This window comes from Hydractinia symbiolongicarpus, chromosome 2 (genome assembly GCF_029227915.1).
Source record: "Hydractinia symbiolongicarpus strain clone_291-10 chromosome 2, HSymV2.1, whole genome shotgun sequence".
Classification (NCBI taxonomy): Eukaryota; Metazoa; Cnidaria; class Hydrozoa; order Anthoathecata; family Hydractiniidae; genus Hydractinia; species Hydractinia symbiolongicarpus.
The window spans coordinates 17107296-17129570 of NC_079876.1; the positions used below are offsets into that span (position 1 = coordinate 17107296).

At 33.2% G+C, this 22275-nt stretch overlaps 1 protein-coding gene across 1 annotated transcript in view; it reads right to left on the reverse strand.

Moving 5' to 3' along the window:
* Window positions 1-21825, reverse strand: part of LOC130629721 (multiple PDZ domain protein-like) — a 30421-nt gene extending 8596 nt beyond the window's left edge. The window contains exons 1-22 of the mRNA XM_057443047.1: window positions 21679-21825; window positions 20065-20307; window positions 15849-16011; window positions 14690-14903; window positions 13099-13407; window positions 12671-12767; window positions 12435-12526; window positions 10759-10954; window positions 10354-10433; window positions 9774-9846; window positions 8295-8498; window positions 7848-7936; window positions 7278-7452; window positions 5899-6075; window positions 3948-4043; window positions 3641-3836; window positions 2957-3308; window positions 2459-2623; window positions 2263-2332; window positions 1362-1561; window positions 530-715; window positions 133-237 (exon numbers count right to left, since the gene is read on the reverse strand). Coding sequence (XP_057299030.1) covers window positions 133-237; window positions 530-715; window positions 1362-1561; window positions 2263-2332; window positions 2459-2623; window positions 2957-3308; window positions 3641-3836; window positions 3948-4043; window positions 5899-6075; window positions 7278-7452; window positions 7848-7936; window positions 8295-8498; window positions 9774-9846; window positions 10354-10433; window positions 10759-10954; window positions 12435-12526; window positions 12671-12767; window positions 13099-13407; window positions 14690-14903; window positions 15849-16011; window positions 20065-20307; window positions 21679-21694 — 3498 coding nt within the window. The 5' untranslated portion in view covers window positions 21695-21825. The remainder of the gene's footprint in view (window positions 1-132; window positions 238-529; window positions 716-1361; window positions 1562-2262; window positions 2333-2458; window positions 2624-2956; window positions 3309-3640; window positions 3837-3947; window positions 4044-5898; window positions 6076-7277; window positions 7453-7847; window positions 7937-8294; window positions 8499-9773; window positions 9847-10353; window positions 10434-10758; window positions 10955-12434; window positions 12527-12670; window positions 12768-13098; window positions 13408-14689; window positions 14904-15848; window positions 16012-20064; window positions 20308-21678) is intronic.
* Between the last annotated feature and the right edge of the window lie 450 nt (window positions 21826-22275).

Below are 22275 nucleotides of genomic sequence, written 5' to 3' on the forward strand. Positions count from 1 at the left end.
ACTTCGTGTTAAAGTAACACGAAAATATTTGTGTTTGTATTACACGAGATAAATTAGTCTGCACAAAACTAAGCGGTACACGAGTAGATTCTCGGAAAAACTTATAAAAACTGCTATGTCAGCAAAACTTACCTTGAACGCCGTTCCACCCTCAGTAACATTGCGTATGAAAATTCCTGTTACGCCGTCTTCAGGTCTACGCCCCTCACCTATCGCGAAGCCGAGTCCAGCATGACCCTGCAACGAAATATGGAGAAATTTACAACGATTCGACCTGTAGCCGCCGTAAGGAAAAGTAATGAACAAACGAACACAACAATTAAGCTTGATCCCAAAGTTTCCTTTACTTAAACTACCTCTTGGTTCAATAATTATACACGGATACAAAACAACAATTAAATAAATTTCTCTCCCCCTTGTATTATTTTTTAATATTTCCATTTAATTTCCATTAAAGTCACTACACTAGCACAGATAACTGAAAACGACAAGGAGGAGAGTACGTATATGGTACTATATGGTATCTTACCTTATTTAACGTGATTTCGTCCTCCTGCGTCACAGTTTTCATTCGGACAACCGGCTGTTTAAAGATTTCGCGAAACTGTGACGTATCATTCGGGCGGCCAAGTACTAGCTTGGCGGTTTTTTCCGCCTTGCGAAGAATGGCGGATGCATCTTGATGTGATAAACCTTGGACTTTTACATTATTGACCTAAAAAAAGTAATTAAATGAGATTGGATAATCTCCTCAAAGTAAAAATACAGCATTTTGAGCCATCTTTGTAAAAGCGGATGAAGCGTGTTGATCGTCCAGAAAGTTTTGACTATGTTAGACAAAGAAATTTAATTCTCAACCTGAATTCTACTGACTCTAAATTACTTTGAAGAAAAAAATAGAAAATAAAAACAGAAAAACCATCAAAAATGTAGAAGGGATTAAAGCTTTGCTTTGAATATATTCTTCAGTATCAACTCTAAGAAAAATCCAGGTTAGATGTTATGAATGTATCTGATTGGAAAAATCATGTTTTAAGCAGATGTAAGTGCAACAAATAGACCTGAAGTGCGTTTTACCTTTTGCGGGTGATGGCCTACTGAAAAAAGACCAAATTGGAGGAGGATAATTTGTTTGAGATACGACAAAAAGTCTATGATGGTTAACCGTACGACTACATCCTCCTTAAACTTGGTCTGTAAAATGTCAAAAACAAAATGGTGCTATAAAGTCTTATAAAGATGGTTGTGCTATGAATGGACCGTCGTTGTTAGTTATCTCTTCAAACTTTTTTACGATGAAGATCGTCTCTCATACTGTAAAACAACTTTTCTAACGGGAAGACATAAAAGAAAAAAAATACCTCTAAGATTTCATCACCAGACTTTATTTGTCCATCTATATGGGCTGGTCCTCCGGGTTTGACTCCGATGACAAAGATGTGATTCGAGTCAGCTCCCTTTCCACCTGCAATGCTTAGTCCAATTCCTGAATCTCCCTTCGCAAGCAATACCTCGAACACGTGTCCATCGAAATCGCCGTATTGTTCCAACGTACTGAAAACTTTAAAAAACAAAAGAAAATAGCGTCATTTTTATACATCCGATACTATAAACACAATTAAGATAAAAACTTTAATGTTTTCGTCGAATAGAAAAAGGGATACTGTATTGTCGTTAGAACTACAATGTTAAAAAAACATGTTTGACTTTTACACCAAAAAAATCTCCTTTTGCAACGTTAAATTTCAGGTGATTTTAAGACTCAACAAAGACGATAATTGCGTATAAAAAATGACGACATTAAGGAGTCCAAAGGCGATAATTTAAAATTCTTTGAAATTAAAGAGGGCTGAGGAGGGCTGAGAAGTTTTGGGGTGTGGTCACATTGAACAATTGATTTTTAACACTCAGAATAAATCAACGATGGATGAATAATGACTACAAAAAATTGATGGTGGGATTGACTTTTCGTAATATAATGTGCGACAAAGTCGGTTTTGTACTTCTCAAAAATTACGATTAGCAAGTAAGTTTTAATGAAAGTTTTAGGAACTTTTAATGTCCTTGGGGATTCCGTCCTAACGCTGGCTTTTCCTCTCCTACGACTGTAACTGTTACATTATTGCTAGAGATACGTTACAGCATTGCTCTAACTTGCTTGCCTGCCACACAAGCCGATTAGCTGTTACACATTTTTTTGTTTGCGAATAACCATACAGTATTTGGGCAACACGAAATAACACGTGAGGGAGAGAGCAGTACCTGACGGATCAATGGTTGCGATGTCAATAGCTGACGACGGGCCGGATAGTTGGGTTGCAGCTTTTAGTTTCTGGAAAAATAAATGTTAAAAGCCTGTTTGACAATAGGAAACAAGAAATACTTGATCTCAAAAGCGAAGCTTTATAACATAAGCCACGTACTGCTACTGGTGCCCCATTTAAAGTAACCTACGTACAATGTTAGATACGTCCTCTTCGCCTGCGAGAGGCACGATGTCGCCAGGTGACGACAGCTCTCGTAATGGCAAACTACGCACTACAAATCGAACGGGGCCGACGGCTTGGCGTATGGCTATCACTGCTTCCTCGTGGCTTGCGTTCGATAAATCCACTCCTCCAACCTAACAGAAATCTCTTCAATACAAAAAACAGCAACGAATCGACGTCAAAAACTAAGGACAGGCTTAAGAATCATTTTCATTCAATTTTACACATACTCAATCGTTTATTTTATTTCCATTCACCAGTTGCTTCAATCGTTATTAATATTCACTCACAAATTCATTCATAAAATTACACGTATACTTTCTTTCAGTTGAAGCCTTATTCCAGCTCGAATGAATAGCTTACTCGACTAGCAATAAAACATCTATGCACATAGTAAAAAACGAGGCAATAATATTCGCAGCATCTTCTCCTCTTTTCTTAAAGCAACCCTTTTGAACACATCTTACCTCTAATATCTGATCGCCAGTTTTCAACAAACCACTCTGTCCAGCAGGGCTTGACTCCAAAACATGTTTAATGAATATCCCATTCAAGCTTTTTTGATCGTTTTCATCTTGACGACCACCAACGATGCTGATACCTAACCCAAACTCTGGATGTCTTGTGATATCTACCACCCTAGGTTCAGCGGTTACTGACAGCCTGCTTTGTGTCATGTCACTGCTATCTTTGCGAGGAGTGACATCTAAAGTTTTCGGTTTCGATACTTCTTCCAGGCTCAGTCCTGCTGCAGGTAGGGACGCAGCCGCAGTTTCTTTTAATCGTTGCTCAACCACGGTTGCCGGTAGGTAGGTGATGCTACACAAAAGAAACATTGTCACGTTACAAGAAATGCAAAATTTTCCATCTCTACTAAGGTGAGCTAGCCTGAAGGTGATTTGTAGGCCGTGCACTACGCAAGCGTAAACCTAGTTTTCGCGGAGTAAATTACAAATCAAATAATTTAAAACTCTCCTGCTAAAAATCATATACATCCAGTTAGAGTGAAATGCTGGGCGTAGATGAAACCGCCTGTTGTAGTATAAAAATCAGTAATTGCTGTTTTTTCAACATAACCGCCTTCTTGAAATGACTTTATACCAGACTCAACAACGCGAGAAAACTTGCGCATCAGAATAATCATTACTTACTACACTTCGTCTTGCATGGCTGCTTTGCGCAATACTGTTCTCGCTTGTTGGATAGTCCCGTTGCGTAAATTCTCGTCGCCAATACTCACGATGCGATCGTTGATCTGAATGCGGCCGTCTTTTTTGATCGTGCCAGATTCGATGATACCTTTTACTGGACAACCCTGGCCGTCCGGATCGTTGCCTAGGCTGATACCTGAAATCATACGAAATAGAAAAATAAAATGAAGAGTGTATGAAGAACAAAAGTATTTCCTGTGTAAAAAAGACACCTGGAGAACACATCAAATAAGACACCATAACAAACCTAAGCCAACAACATCCTTCAAAATACACACAGTTAGGGTACCATCTTTAGATACGTTATTTTCGCCGGAAACGACTGAAACTGCTGGCGTGACGTCTAAAAAAGAAGGTTAACTAAATCAGTTAGCAAAAGAAGACAAGTAGCCGTGACAAACAGTGGGGTTACTGACATATTACCTTTGTTGCTTTTACTCGCCCTAAACCCTTTCTCAGGCGTACAATACGGAATACACCAAAACTTCATGAGTGCGTTACACCAATTTCATACATAACTCAGCATAGGATAAAATGATTTTTAGTTTAATAATAAAAACTTCATCTGAAGTATTCGCAAGTTTAGACGTAAAAACAACACACGACGATAGCAGCTGTTATATTTTTTTCTTTTCCAATCTAATTCGATAGAGGTAAACTTTCGCAAAACAACCAAGCAAAGTGGACTTTAAAAACAAACAGCAAGGTGGATTTCAAAGTTTAATTATATAATTATATAATCTTGGCGAAGATTAAGTTAAAGCCCCACCCAACTAAATGAAAATTAAAAACAATACCATCAGAATTATTTGAGTGTTGGACTAGGCACGGAAGTAAAACGAGATTTACAACGCGTGTCATGAAAAAAAAAATTCCCTATTTTTCCTGCGCATGCTCAGCTAATAAGGACATACACATCCACTGAAAAAGCTTAAGACATTCCTGCGTTTATAATCTACGTAAAAAGTCTCATGCAGAACAAAAATTCCACTAATTTTTAAAAAAATCAAAAATTCCATCTTCTAGCTTAACGTGTCAAAAAAAAATCTTCACATCCACGTAACAATTTCACTAAAAGTTCAATCTTTCAAAGTTAAGCAAAATAAATAATTTAAAATCTCGAAAAAGTTAAATGGCTGTTATTTTCTTTTTTTTTACTTGTAAATGAAAAAGAGAGAGAGAGAGAGAGTTAAGTTGCAATGAAATTCAAAGATTGCTTTAATAGGTGGCGAACAAGATGTTTATTTTAGAAGAATCACTTGAGGGACAAGGATGGCTCCTAGTGTTGTAACTCATGTTGCTAGCTTCAAAAAGCTATTGCCGTTCCTAATCTTTTTATCAAGTTCTTCTTTTGCATACAAATATATTGGAAAGGCGAAATAGAAAAGAAAAATGCAAAGACACTATATAGGGCTTTTCTGTTTTTGTAACTTGAAGAAAAAAGAAAAGAAAGAAAAGCGAAAAAGAGAATTTTTGAAAAAAGAAATATAATTTTAATAATTTATCAACCATAATATCACACCATGTTGTCGCAAAGTCATCAGTTTTAAATTAACCATCAATTAAAAAAACAACAACAAACAAGAAAACTTCTAATGTACTTTAAAAACATCGCTTTCAGACGAAACCTGATGGACCCGCCCTTTAAAAAAGAGGCCTGATTAGCCTGCTCCATTGTACGCACGAAATATTCATAGAGAACCGGCCTTGGTAAGCCACCTCTATATAGCCTCAACATTCTCCATATTTTTTTCTCATAACAAAGACTTTCAACTTAGCACTGAAAGCTTACCTCTTACCTCCCGAAAAAAAAAAAAGTTAAGCTTATATGAAAGACATTTGAAAGTAGTCTAGGAATCTTCTTACTTTTTTGAAAAATCCTTACTGGTTCGAGATATAGGTCTCAAACTTCCAATAATTATGCGAAATTATGACATCACCAACTAGCTCTAAGTTTGTAGTAACTAAATACTAAAATTTATGTAAAATGGTCAAAATGTCAAAACGGAATGACTAAAAAAAATTTTAAACCACCTCACTGAAAGCTAGATCATGATGTCATGCATAATTAGTAGAACTAGCCGTTAGCCCGTGGAAAAATCCACGGGTTCGCCCTAGATAATTTTCCAGTTCTTGCATATCCAGCGGGAGGTAAACTAGTTAACAATGGGTTCAGGTAAACATCACAAACTAATTACCTGGACTGTGTTCGTCAGTAGTACTGACATCAGTACCATGGATTGTTGTGTAGCCAATAAAACCACCGAGTGAAGCGGCGTCAAGATGATCGCTATCATCAGGTGGTATACTAGCATCTGGTTCCTCTGCAGTAATGGCTGTTGCGTTTTGCTTCCGCACACCTATTATGACTGGACCTAAACAAAAACAAAATTCACAAAAAAAGGTCTTGTTAATTTACTTTTTTTGTAATTTAAGGTCTCATACAGAATTTATCAATTACAATTGAATAACAAGAGGAGGGGAAGAAACCAGAATATAACAATATATATAACAATGGTCACAGTTGCAATTTTAAATACTAAAATGCAGACAATTTCTCTCAATGACAAAACTTCCAGAGCGATGAGACCCCAAGACATTTGTGGACCTTCTAAAAATATAGGTACAGAGAGCCTGTTAAACACACAAATAAGGTGTTTGAGATTTGAATGATGTTGTTAGAGACACAGAAGTAATACATCTGACAAGGCTTATGTCAGATTATTGTAAGAACACAAAACATACACATGATGCGTTCATGCTACTATCACAAACAGGAAAATTTACATTCATCACACATTAATGGTCAATCAAACAAAATTTTCAATAAAATAAGGATGTATGGCCTGGATTGGCTTGTTGTTATTTGCACACCAATATTTTACTACCTTATATTAGAGCAAGTTTGTAAGCAATCTGAAATGTTTATAGACAGATCATCAACTTAAAAAAAGACAGATTTATATAATGTTCATTCATCTATTTTGTTTCAAACTCAATCCATTATTGAGGATCTTAACTTCAGAGAAAAAATCATCCATATAATGTTCACCAGTCAGATATGTTTCAAACTTAAGCTCTAACACTAAAGATGGTTAAAATAATAGATCGAAATATATATTTTGTCAAAAAATTAAATTGCTCAATGTCGGTTTAATGTCGGTTTTAACTACGGAAATGAATTGAACGAAACTTTTCAGCGTCTTTTTATCTTTTCCTGTTGAAATTACTAACAGGTGCGCAAGTAGTATTGAAAAGTCTTCAAGAATAAATCCTCACTCTAAAATTTTACAAAAAGTTATTTTTTTTTATTTACTGCAAAAATAAAAGCCCATAAAATCCACTAAACTAAATCGAACGCAATAATTATACGAAAATATTTTGCAAAGATAACTCCCCACAAAATCTATTGAATTTGGTCAATCGTGAAAATAAATTCTGCAAAAATGTGAAGAATTTGTGGGTTTTTTTGAATCGTGAAATTTTCATCTGCGAAAATTTCTAACAATAAAGTAGTTATGTTTCAACCTACAAGCTCTGATGTAACCCCCTCCCCAACAACTCATTAGTTACACACCTTTAGGGATTGCTTTCAGTGTCTGTACAGCCATTTCTAAAGTGACATTGTCAAATCTCACATCATTGACAGAGACAAGTTCATCCCCTGATTGCATGCCACCATTTAGTTTAGCAGCACCTCCTGCAACCAGACTTTTTATGACAATTACTGTTTTATCTGGTTCTCGTGGATCCTGAAATGAAGGGTAATAAGAAAATAATAACATAAACAAATTCTCAATTCCGATTTATCTTTCTATTATTAAAACACAGTACGAAAACACAAAACTTGCACTGAAAAAGAATAATTTAAAAGCATTTAAAGAGTTATACAAGGGATTCGTGCAGCAGTTTACATGCGCATAAAAAAAGTTACACCAAGCACACATCCTAAGTTCAAAAAAAAAAAAAGTCAATATTCATGTGACTCAAAATGCAGCAAGATCAAGACAGCGAAACAACGGTGGAAATAAGCTCAACAACAATGACAAACTTAAAGTCACGAACATCCTAACTATTCATAATATCTAGTTATTTATCATGAGATCAAAATAATTAATTAAACAAGATGGTTAACAATCCTTTTTACCTGACAATCTAGTATGCTAAAACCTAGACCTTGATCTTGCTTCTCTAGTTCGAGATACGTAATTTCTTCTGGGACAGGTATTTCTGGTCCTAAATAGATGAAGACAAAAATATTTGAAAAAACACTAGTAAATACAATGTTTATGCTAAAAGTATAAAACAAGAATATTTTACAACATTTCCGGTTTGCAGTAGTTTAAAACAAGATCCTTTTTTTTAAATTTAATACAATTTTTTTTCCTCAGTAGCACAAAATAGGTAATGAATAATTGAACAGAAACTTTCCTCCCTTTTTATCCACTGTACACAGGTTGTATTTCTTCTATATGAAAACATGAAGGAAAGCTTTCCCCCTAACAATCCCTGATGGTTGCAATATGACAACATGAGTAAAAAATCAACAGTTTTTTAATCTTAAGAGCAAATAAAGAAGACAAACTTCACAAACCATATCCTTCTTTGTGACGAGCTATGATTAATCGTATGTGTGTAGGTAAGCTTTGAATTAAACGAACAACTTCTGGATGGGTTAGATCTAAGATGTAAACTCCATTCACTTCAATTAAAAAATCGCCAGGAATGACACGTCCAGTCTGCCCCACTGGACCTTCTGGGTGTACTGAATGTATTCTGTGGGATAAGCAAATGTCATCTACAAGATAAAAAAAGACAAATCAAATTTCAAAGCAGAAGAAGACATATCATACCCACCGGCCTTTTGTAGAGCATTTTCTTTTAAGAAATAGGCCCAATTCTCGGCTGATTTATGCTGGAAACTATAAAAGTGTAAGCAGGCCCTTCTTACTTAAAGATCAGCATGAAAATAGGATTGACACGTTAAGTGGTTGTCTCGTTGAGCAGTTGTTGTGCTTGCAAATAGATTCTTAAAATCACTAGACCATCTTTGCAGGAACCTGCAGAACTCATCCTGGGTTAATAATTTGCAGAACTTTATAGTGTGGTTGCATGCTATAATAAATGTTATCCTCACATGAGAAACGAGGGTTTAGTCAGCAATAACAAATAAAACCTCCAGTTATGCTCGATTATTAATTTTCTTTTCTTTTTTTCATTCATAGACCTGCAGGGTCTTTGAATTTACAAAGAAAAAACTTATAAGACAAAAGTTTTTTTCGTAACTTCTCAAATAATTTAATCATAGTATTTTTCAAAACACGCAAATAATAGTGCCTGTAAAATATGAGAAAATCATAAAACAACCACGTTAGAATTTTTTTATTAAGTTAAAAAATATTCAAAAAGCACTGTTCATTTCAAACACCAACAAAATGATTATTTTGTATGTTGCTCTAGGAGCTAGAAGATATATCAGTAAACACAATAAAAATAAACAATCTAGTGTCTTCTGATGTGAAACACCAAAGAGGATTAATTAGAAAGATGTCTAAGATGTCTAACGTTGCAGTTCTATTAGCCACTATATTTTTTCTTTTCTTGGCAACATCTCAAGTAATTGATTTTCCACGTAACTTTAGCATTTTCTTAAAATTAATTAACATTAATTAACACTCGTTCAAATATTTTCGCAATTAACGTTTTCAAAATTGATAAAAAACCTACTGAAAAGATTAAAGAATTTCTAAGAAACTAATGAGAAAAATCTTGACCTGCAGACCACCAGCCAGCATTATGTAGATGCAAATTTTGTCTGTTAAGACTAATAATTAAAGAAATTATCATTTTTGCAATCAATGGTGAAATAGAAAATTTGTGCATTGTTAAAAAATTGCATCACAGTGAGCAAGGTTTAACAAAGGTCTCCAGAACTACAATCTCAACATATGGCAAAATTTTAACAACATATGCAACTTTACACAGATGGCATATAAGGTAAACCAACAAAGCCAGCTCATCTTGATGTAATGGTATCAGGTATCAGATAAAAAAATGTTGATATAAAACTTACCTTGGCGTTCTGTAGATCCTTCGACACTGATTCCTAAACTACCGTTACCAGCAAATTTTGAAAATTGTGCAACCTACAAGCAAAACATTGGCTAAATAAAATGTGGAATGTGATGAAAACAAGTAAACATGATTAATCAGGTGTAAAAAAATACTTACAAGGTAACCAACAATTTTCAAATTATTAACAATAAATTATGAGTCTATTTTGTAAATTTTAAAGAATGGTGTTCAAAAAGTGTTACAAAAGAGTTAAATTAACAGCTGATTCGGCCAGTAACAATACAATAATGGTTCAAAGAAGAGGTGTAAATGTAATCAATCTGTAGTTAAGCCAGTACTACTTAAATTCTCGCTTTAATCATTAGAGTCAGCAGTCAACACAAGAAAGGACAAAGTATTGACATAGACTTTTTAATTTTTCTTCCATAACTAAACTTACAAAGGTTTGTGTTTCTTTCCAGTTTTTCCAGGACTAAATCAACTTTTACTAATTTATCATGGTTTTTTTCAGATGCTGGTCATTATTATTTCAATTTTTATTTAAAATTATTTTAAGTAATACAACACCATTTACTCACATGAATCTCCAAGTGATCGCCAAGTATTGTTGAATATTTCGATTTCAAATCTTCTTCCACCTCCGGCAAAAGAGGTAATTCTGAAAAACAAAAGCATAATCAACTTAATTATACATTATACAAATACATCAAATCACAATAAAGAACAGGATTAAAATAAGAGCATTTGGGTATGCAACCAAAGGAAATTGCTATCATCATTTCTTTTTTGCTAATTCTCAACTTAATAAAATCAAAGGAAATGCTCTATGCTATAAATACAATGACCTTGACTGTTAGCAATACTTTCAAACCTCTAAAAGCCCATAGCAACATATTGAAACAAATATTGTAACAAAACAACACAACAAAAATAAACAAAAACAAAACATTTTTATAGGTTATAAGCATAAACCTTCACTTTACCGTAATGTTCACTGTTAGAATACGCCACAATCAAATCATCTTGCGACAAACCTCTAACCAGGCCACTTTCATTGGGCGACCCAGTTAGTGTGCGTTCGTTTACTCTGGCTATTACTAGTGACACTATTTGACCTGTGTTTCGAAGCATCTCAATAGCCTCCATGTTGTTCATTCCATGTAAACTTTGACCATCAACCTAAAAGAAAACAGGGCTTGGTCAATGTCCTTTATATACAGTAACATCTGTAGCCACTGTCTGGTCTGCCCTTCCTGATAAATCCATTTTTTTCCTCATATTTAATCTTTCATATAAACGGAACAAAATCTTACAAATGTATTTGGAAGTTTCATGGAGAAATTCATGTATGTTTAAAAACAACAAAACGTTTTTTGAATATTAATAATTCAAAATTGCAGCATTATATGTTTAAATTTGTAAAAAAAGAAATTACTAAATATTGAATGTTATTTCTACAGTGTGCCCATGTAAAATTATGTTAAAGTAAGCATGTGAAATTATGGAAGCATTAGTTAAATGGCTTATGGAAAAATCCAATAAGGAAAGCCAAAGTAGAGATATATTTGTTGTTGATGTCAACAAATATCTATTTATAAAACTTCCCTTTTTATCCATTATGTAAAGCCTGAGACACTAATCAAAATCTTAGACGATTATAAAGGAGATTTTTTCGTAAAAAAATTTACAGAAAAATAGAGATTTTAGAGGATCAAATTTTATTTATTTCTTAGGTTACCTTAGGTCTGTTAATTTCTGATGTCAATAACAAATATGTTTAGAAAAGTATTACTTCTAGGATAAATAATTTGAAATTGCCCACATGAAGGTTAATAGTTTAAATCACTATAACAAATGCTAAATCTCTGTGACATAATATTAAAACTATCAAACTATTATCAGCGTACCTGAAAGAATAGAGGAGTTACAGAGGATATTTTGTCACATTTTCAACTTTTTGAAGACAATATAGAGGACTTTAAGTTTTTCAAAAAGAGGATTTTAGAGGATTTTAGGCCACCTGTTATATGTTACTGTGAGTTGAAAACAAATAACACTGGTATTCACTTGGTGTATGTTAATAAAAATACTACTGACCTTAATTCTTTTTTCGTAAGCATGTCATTTTTAAAACTTTGATGACTTTTTGTTTCTCTTACGCTTACAACGTAAAGTGTTAAAACACATTCCCTAATTCATTTTTGTCAGAGCTATCATTTTCCATTTTGATGTTTGTTTGAGAAAAAACTAACACAACATGAGTTAATTTAATTATAAATGTGAGCCCTTAATATTTGATTACTAGTCGTTAGCCCGTGGAAAATCCACGGGTTCCCCCCTCCTTTTTATACCGCATTGCGTGCTTCTCGCTATTGCGCAGCTAAGCTACCATTTTGCGTGACAGACAGACAGACGTATACGGGTATTATAATATAGATATAAATAAATCAACCCATAAATTGAGTTAAAAACTGATATTAAATTAACTGATATTAAATTAACAGATAATTGATATTAAATTCAAGCTGAATCGTTTATTAAAAGGTCGCAATCATATACATTGTCCTTATATTCTCAACATTTCTACCACGGAATAAGATACTAATAAAGGGATTCCAAGATAATATAATAAGTCCTTGAAAAGTTAAAGCATAGCTACCTCAATAATCTGATCATTCGGCTGAAGCCGGCCATCTTGGGCAGCAGCACTACCCTCTGGTATTTTTTGAATAAATATTCCAGACAGATTTTCTAAAACGTAAAGCACACAATTAATTATATACCTTGAATGAAAAATTAGTTGAAGTATTTTTGAATAAAAACAAAAATCTATGTAGAACATACTCATTATTCTAGTACTGGCTCTATGAGAAGGCGTTTAAAAACATCACTCACCAGCAGCTTGATCTCCTACATATCCAGCAATCGTTATGCCCAAGCCCTTCTCATTTTTCTTCAGTTTTACTTCAAATGTATCTACCTCAAAACCATCCTACAGTTTACAAACAAATGACACATGAAATTACACACAAACATTAGAAACAAGCACAACTGTGCTTGTTTTTAATGTTTATATATGGCATTTCCTTGAGACAAGTAAGTGAACCAAAAGGCAATTTTGTGTATATATTTGTGTAAGTACTTAATGTATTTATATTTTCTGCTCTGTGTTAAGTGTTAAACAACAAGTACGCACATATACATGTGGAATATTTACACAATTTTAAAATATTTGAGAAAGCCTGCAGATTCTCTGCAAATGATTTGTGTGCTATAAAGTTGTGACAACTTTATAAAAAAACTGTAATAAAAAAACAACATACTTTGTTTTGCTCTACAGAAACATATTCACTGTCAACCATTTCTCTAGATATCACTAATTTGACATTATTTCCAGATTTTCGAATAATATTCGCCACTTGATCGCTGCCCATGCCAGCTAGTTTTTCTTCGTTAATTTGCAAAATGTGATCACCACTTTTAAGACGACCATCTCGATCTGCAACACCACCAGGGACTATACTTCGTACCATTACCCCAGAGTTTTTCCCACCAACAATACCAAAGCCAAGACCTGAACCATCATTGAAAAGATGAACTGTTTCTACTTGTCGCCAATTTGCACCTTCAACCTGAAATTTGTAAACACAGATTGATACTGATGAATTTAAAAGGAGTACCAACAAAAGAAACTTATGGGATATATAGCAATGAAGGTCTCAGTATGCTGATGTCAGCAAAGCCAAAGATATAACAATATAACAACAGAAAAAAGTAATTGTTTTTTCTAGAATACAGCACGAACAATAAACTCTTAACGAAAATTTAACTTTTTGCGCTTCAACTCTATCATTAAAAACAGTTTGGCTTTTCTTGTGGTTTAATTGAATTATTGCAGAAAACGCTGCGCCAAATCTTTTAAAAATCGGAATTTTTTTTTACATAATTAGTTACGAAAGATTTTTTTTAAATATTTTTTCTGTTTACCACAATCACGATTTTTTAGCTATACTACTAATCTTTCACCAAAAATATTCAGCCTCAACAATTCCTCTTTAAAGTAAAATTTATAAATAATTAATTAGTTCTGTCGAAAATAACTTTGCCTTATGCCCTTGCGAAATTGTACAAAAACAAAAGTTTTCCGCACACCCTTTTGATACAAGCAAACCAAGGTTCGTTTTAAAACAGAAGTCAATGAAAAATCATAAGATTGTAAAAAGTTAGAGCTTGTGAAAGCTACTTATTTTCTTCTTTATTGCATATTTATAAAGGAATATATCTGCTGACTCAGCAAATTAAAACATTAATGTGCCTGAATTTTCATGAAGTAATAAGGAAAATTTGTATTGATAATACACTGACTGAAAAATCTATCTGTTTAAACGGCTAAAAACGGGTTACTGCCACCTTAAATGCCATTTTTTCTGTGTTGAACTTTAATATTTATGCATTTAATTATGTTTTTCATTGTATATTGTACATCACATATTAAAAAAAAATAATTCGTTGCGAAGGCATATTAATTGTTTTTGGATATGAAAGTCATTAATTCTAGTGAATGAGTCATAAATTTGAGTGTTGCCATCTTACGGAAGAGGGTCACATGCCACAAAAAATGACTGGAGCTAGTTTAAAAAATTTTAACAAAGAAAATCTGGAGTAATATGAACTTTTAACAAAAAGTGGATATGTCATTGGGAATTTTTAATGAAATCTTTCAGGAAGTCCAACTTGTAAAAGTACCTCAGGATCCCTTTAAAACAATCTTAATTGATTGAACCCTAATTATTTTTTATTAGGAGCTTAAATTTAATTGAGTTTCTTTATCATTATTTGCTGACATCTACAATAAATGTTTACGGGGAATTTGCATGAGTACAATGATCAAATAATGCATTTTCCACCACATACCTGTGAATTTGATACATCTGTTGCAATGCTAGATGTAGATATGATAGAGTCATTGCGTGATCTCTGTCTTTCCTTTTGTGGGACACCTCCTCGCGCAATGACAATTTCTACTGTGCCTCTCGTTTGTTGCAGAAAAGATATGGCTTCTTGGTGTGACACAACACTGTCTCCATTAATAGCTAATATTTGATCCGATTCTTGCAATCGTCCATCCCTACCACAAATTAACATTTTTCATAAATACAAAATACAGAATACAGAATAAGAATGTTTAAAAATGTTTAATGTTCCCTGCAACAACAAAAAATTCACAGACCTAGTTAGGAATGACTTGTTATTTTTTGCTACTGTTACCTCTTGAAATAGCTTTCAATGATTTTCTTATATACCAGAGAAAAAATATTTATAATAAATAAAAACTATAAAATATTATGTAATAAAAAAATGGTTCATTCAACGCAAAACAAAAGGCATTTAAATAAATCAATTTAAGCCTTTAGAAGAATGGATTATATCAACCATAAGTGGTTATTAACTCTTTTCAATGATGTTGTTGAAGCTCAAAAAATTTGTCAAATGAATTTTCAATTAGAGCTTATAATGGTTACAAAGTTTCACACATCGCTGTAGAAGGCAAAATGGCCACGTTCTAAAAAAACAATTTATTTTTTGCTGTTACATTTTCAATTTTTTTTGTGCTTGCAATCGCATAAGTCTTACAGATTCCTTTGTGTTATTTTTCTGTCAGAAAATATTTGCAGACACAAGCTTATCTAATTTAAACATACTTAAAACAAATTATTACAAAGGCTACGCTTTAGAATGTCAAGCCAATAAAAATGAAGATGGCACCACAGCGACAAGGGTTAGGGTTTGGATTCCATATAGCACTTTAATTTTTATAATTTTATAATCAAATCCTTACTACTAGCAAAGACTTACTAGTAAAAAATTCCACAAATTTATTCCAAAAAGGAAATCATGAACCACAAAAAGCTGTCAATAAAACACCGCCTGCAATACAATGCAATATTATACACAACAATCCCCAAAGAATTCTCACAGAAAAAAAATTAAACAAGTATATCCAGGCTAGAGTATTCTCTACAAAGCTAATCAGCACGCAATATTGAAATCTTGTTGACATAAATCGTCTAACCTGTCAGCAACACCTCCTGGCTGCAAATCTTGCACAAATATACCAAGCTCTCCTCGATTTTCACTTTTTAATCCCACAACACTAAATCCTAGACCACCAGTAGCAGGTTTTTGTAGTTTAATAGTTTGAATTTCTCTCCCATGTCCATCTACAATGACTGGATCTAAGGAAAGCAATGGTGTTGGTCAATTTCATTGAAAGATTAATAACAGTGTTGAAAAAATAAACACATTCATTTTTTTAAGGAAAAGGCAGAAACCGTACATGCTCTCTACACGATCAATACCTTTTTACTTAGGTTAAATTAATTAACAAACAAAATCCTAAATTTACTACCCTTTTTTGAGGCTTTTAAATCTGCTATAATGTCTGATAGGCTTTCCCAAATGAAATAAAACTTGGAAAAGTTGTAGTATGTCATTGGAGAAAAAAATTAATTATGTCAGCACTTTTTTGTGACATCACCAGAAACTAAAAATTTGTTCAAAATACATGTCTGCCTAAAGTCCAATTCAGTACTTCTAGGATGAATTTGAATATTCTGTTTAGAGTTCTTGAGAGCTAAATAAAAGTTATCTAACATATCTTCTGGTTTTTGTTAACTCATACGCACGAAGTAGTGTGATATGTTGGTTTACCCTTTCATTGTGGTGGCGAAGTTCAGGACATTTTCATCACACTGGATTCGAATCATTGTTATTGCTCATTTCACTGGATTAAAAATTCTCTACTATTTCCTTGCGTAAATGGAAAGCTGATGTTTTGTTGTGCTTTGCTTATATAAAATTATATAAAGTTAAAAAAAGTTCTTCCTCCTTTATCGAAGCACGACCTTTAGTTAAGATTGAGGAAGAAGCTGTTATTGCTGTGCTATCTCTGAGTTTTCGAAATTTTGCAAGCAAAAGTAAAGTAAAGTGAAAAATATATTTAAAATCAAACATCAACAATTTTAGGATGACTTGGAAGGACGCTATGATTTTATGTTACAATAATATTTCTTTCTCTCTGTAGAGTTCCTTATAGCTAGCTAGAATTTTAAGGGCTTATGCAGGGAAATTTTTATTTTTTTATTTTTAGCGAAACAAACGAACAAGCAGACAACCAAACCGATGTGTATATATAGCTTTATTTTTCATTTTTTATTATTTTTATCAAACGAATATTTATACTGGATATACATGTCAACTAAAAGCTGCTATAAATATGTGTCCAGTTAAAATATATAAAAAGACATTAAAATATAAATCTATGTACATAAATAATAAAACCAAGTATGATGGACACACAAGAATCAAGGACTGGTCAAAAATAAAGAAGTCGGGTGAAAAAGAGTTTAAAAACCTAGGAAAAAAAGATTGAAAGCAGAGACAAACTGGGAAACCAATTTAAAAGACTGGCTAAAAGACCTAAGTATTATAAATAAAAAACTAATTGAAATGTTCATTTAAAAATGTTTTAAAATCAGACATGCCTAAAGAACGGGCCTCTAGAGGAAGTGTATTATAAATTTTTGCTCCCATGAAAAAAAAACTTTTTCTGGCATGCTCTGTTTTAATTTTTGGAATAGTAATCAACTTCCTGTTATTTCTCGTGTTCATTTCATGATCTTGAGCGTGAAATAGTTCTGAAAGACATTTGTTGCAGTATCATCAAGACTCCTTTTGACAACCAAACACGCACGTTTTTTATTTTCATTTACTATTGATTTAAGCCGATTGTTCGGATCACTATAGTCTCTACAACTATACACAACACGCAAAGCTCTCCTGTGCAGGGAATCCATTTTGTTACGCTGAGTGTTTGTGAGTGCCAAGAGATGCAGCCCACAATAGGTGAACTTTGGCATCACCATACTTTGATAAATTGATTTGAACTTTCGATAAGGACACCAGGATACTTATATTCGTTTGCTATGGTCAACTGTGATGTTAAAGTTGACCAGCTGATTTTTTACTTCCTTTGATGTTCCAAATAATAGAGCCTCAGTTTTTCCTTTCTTCAGAATAATTATAACTTCGTTTTCTTTGCACCACGATGAAACGGCATCAAGATGTGCATTCATTTTTGTAGTTATGTCTTCAACGTTTTTCGAATTGCAGTACAATACGGTCTCATCAGCATATTTAATGAGCTTTGGATATTTAATGACATCGCCAAGATCATTGAAAATCAGCAGAAATAAAAGAGGACCAAGGATAGACTCTTGCGGTACTCCAGAACATATATCAAAGCTTTCGGATTCACATTGATCAAATTTGACATTAGCTGTACAACAAAAAAGATAATCTTTAAACCAATCTAGTTCACGATCATATATTCCATATTTTGTAAGTTTCGATAGCAATTTAGAATGACTACTTGTGTCAAATGCTTTCGTAAGATCTATAAAACACGCACCAACGATATCTCCTTTATCAACATGTGAACTAATATCATCTAATAGTATGGTAACTGCTTGTTCGATTCACATATCCTTACGAAAACCAAATTGACGTGAATACAAAAGTTCGTTTTCCTCCAAGTAGCTGTAAAGCTGATTATGAACAATTTTCTCCAGAATTTTGGAAAGAAATGGTAAGATTGATATTGGTGGATAATTGTCAAAAGTAGATCGAGTACCAGATTTGTAAACCGGTATAATTTAGGCATTCTTCCAGGCAGTTGGTATAATCCCAGTTGATATCGATAGATTTATAATGTGGCATAAAGGATGTTTTATTGAATGCTTCGAATCTTTCAGTAAAGCGGATGGAAGGTCATCGTTACCAGTGGCTTTCTTTCTTTTTAATTTGCTAAGGTGATCACAAACTTCATCTGGAGAAATATTTTTTTAGATAGAAGGTTTTGTAAGTCTTGAACAATATATCTGACGGTTTTCTCCAGATCAAATCACATAAAAGCCACAACTTCGACTTTATCGATTGAACTATTGTTGAAAAGAATGATTTAAAGCTGTGCACGATCTTGTTGCTATCTTTACATTTCTCTCCGCCAATGTCAAACGTTTTGCAAGTTACATTTTCTGATGAGCTGGATGGATAAATCGATTTTAAAGTTTTCCAAGAGTTTTCGGGTTCATTAGCATTTTGTTCAAGCAAGTTCTTGCTATAGCTACTTTTGGAGGTCCGAAGCAGGATATTTACGCGATTTTTTTTGTTTTAGTACGCTCTTCGATCAAATTCAGATTTTGTTCCGCGGGATTTTCTTAATAATTTATCCCTTTAATTCATTGCAGCTTTAATTTCAGGTGTTAGCCAAGGTGCAGGTTTCGACTTTACGCGCTTCATAATAGCTATGAAGTTAAGAATCGTAGCTAAGAATTAAGATAAAGTTTCAATTTTCTTAAAAATTATTAGTTGATGTTTTGATTTGATTCTTAAACATGCACTCTTACAAAAGCACAACTTATATTGGGTTTTTCTTTCTGCATATTCTTTTGAAATAAACTGTCACGAGCTGAGGATGACAGCTTGCATAAAAAATATGTACTTTTTAAAACAAGCACCTGTCCGGATTGATAGGAATGGTTAAAGAAACTTAAAGCATGCAGAAGTTTGATGACCTTGTAAACTGGACTTTCTTAAAAATCTTATTCAGAAATTATGTCAAAGCATGGCTTTCTTCTTTACTAGTTTTTCTTCCTCCTTTGACGCACAATTTTTTAATTATTTTCATGAACAATTATTTAATTTTATTTATTCGCACCTAATACAAAATTCATTGATACTGGTCATTGATATCCAGATCGGTATCACATTCACATTCTTTTGTTCTTGGTCGAAACGCTTACGATAGAATGTTTTTTGGTAAGTGTGATTTTAAACCGATCACGGTTTCTTGTTTTTATTTCAGATGGTAAAATGCCATATCAAGTTATTAGAAGACCCCTTGTGTGTGACTCTAATTTTTTGTAGCTCTGACTTTAGAAGTTAGTAAATTTAACCATTCTCTCTCACATTTGTTTGGATATAGTCTGTTTGGGTATGTTTATAATCTTCTCTGTCTATTATATAAAGATTTTTCTTCTGAATAGTTTTCTATTTTTTAATATATCTATAGTAATTCTAGAGCATATTTTTTTATATAATTTATTTTTTAATCATTACTTTTATATTTTAAACAGGACACATATTTATAGCAGTTTTTTAAAACTGATACGTACATATCCTGTATAAATTATCCGATAAATATAAAATTAAAAATAATAAAAAATAACCTCGAAACCATGTCAGTTCACCAGTTGCTGTGAAATCGAAATCATCTGGATCTACATTACTTGTAGTCTTGTTAATTTTGTTGCCAAGTTCTTGTAAAGAGTCCTGAACATTTACAATTTGTTTAAACAATGGACTATCCAGCATTTGAATCATGTCGGCCAACTCATGTTCGTGTTCATAATCTCCCTCAGCTTTCAAGCTATCCCTGAACTGCTCCAATATCTCGATGGCACGATTAGTATCTAAAAAATATTACAAAAAACAAGTTAGCAAAAAATTGCAATTTTAATTGACTCAATGCAGCAGCAAACAATATCACTATTCAATGAAGAAAACACACTATTTTTTATCAGGTGTTTGTTACATTCGGGGTTTTAAAAGAAACCTAAGCATTTGGTTGAGACTGGAGTTTCTTAATTTAGATAATAATTAGATAATTTAAGCTTGATTTGTTTAAGATGTAATATATACAATAGTTTGTTATAAATAGATGCATTTAACGATTATTTTATGAAAAACTCTTTTTGTTCTGTTTCCCACCCTTTTTGTTATATGCATATAAGTTTCTTAATGTTGGAGATTTTCTCAGCCTGCTCAAGATTCTTAACAGTTTTTAAAGTTTTGACTTTCTGAGACTAAGGTTTCTTATAGACTGGATTCTTATAAAAAAATGTGTACTACATGAAATTATATGTCTAGATGTTATACAAACAGCCTAATGCTAACCAAATGAAATTGTCATGTTCGCCTTGGTCATCCTACTGTCATACCTGCATAATGACCACCTGTATAGGACAACCACCTGTCTTAGGCTTCCTCATTTGCCCCTCCCTCCCCCAAATGTGTTTTATGGTGATATGCTACTCATTAGACGACCACCTGCCTAACGAGCTAGCTATAGAAATTAATGACTCCTAGTTAGATGACATACTGTAATATATTTATTTGGCAATGCTTATATATACAACATAATTAGGGATAAAACACTTGTACATCATAGTTAATATTGAAAGACTTGTGATACTCATTTTTTCCAATAAGGTTCAGATTTGGAAACAGTTTCCTTGTTGAGAAATAGTTTCCATATTATTGTGGAAAAAAAAGAAGTAGTTTCTGAATACAAAAACCAATTTTAGTTTTCCATTTTCCTCAAGCTACTTTGGGTTTCTGGATTATATATAATCTTTTAGCCAATAGAAAGCCCTACCAATAAACTTAGAAATTTTATTTGGAACTGAGGTATATATACTTTAGGGTTTTTTTTACTACTTTTACTACTTTTACTACCCCCCCCCCCCCCCCCCCCCCCCTCCTCTACATCCTAAGCTATTTTATCCCAGCCAAACCGAAAAACAGTTTCCAAAGTTGGAAAAAATTTCTGTTTTACAAAAAAAACCTAAATCTGGTTTATAAATTCAGAAACTCTTTTTTTATTATTCGAGAGTTTCATTGTACGAAAACTGTTTCTACATCTGTACCTTATACCAGACTGGTACTGGTAGAAGGGAAAAATAGCAGAATTTTCTCCCTGCCTGTGCGCTGCAATTACCTTGAGCTACAAAATTGAATCTTCAGTTAAGAAGACAATAAAGCAATGGTTATTGTTAACTTACCCGACACCAAAGACATGGTTAATAATAAAACTTTGTTTTTCTAATCTATGTCTGTTGTGTTTGTTTTTATTTTTGTGAATTTGTTCCTTCAGCATTCTTTTTTCCGTAAAAAAACGGTATTTTTATCGGGATTCCGGTGCCCGTTTTCTCGCCCGAAACTGCTTGACTCCCTGGAGCTGCTGTGGCACGGAGCATTCTCGTCCCCAGGGTTGCCTATGCCAGGGCCGCTCTAGCGCATACTTTTGGGACGGGCTTAAGGCAGCTTTCCGCTCAAACGAATGAGGTCTAATCGATCGATGTCAATCGAATCGATCGATGGCGTTTTATGAAAATTGGTTTCAACTTACATTCGACCATGCCTTGATCGATGGCGACTTATTCAAATTTATTTCAAAGCAATAACACGAATCTGATAAGAAATAATGATATTGAGCATGTACTTAGAATGACATATAAATACGATAAACAAAAATATTCTTCTAAAATTTCTTAGCCATTTCCCTACAAACTTTTGTTTAGTGAGACTGTCCTTAAAACTTCTCAAGAAATTGTCCCAAGACTCTGAAATCCGAGAACTTATTCTACAAATGTTATAAA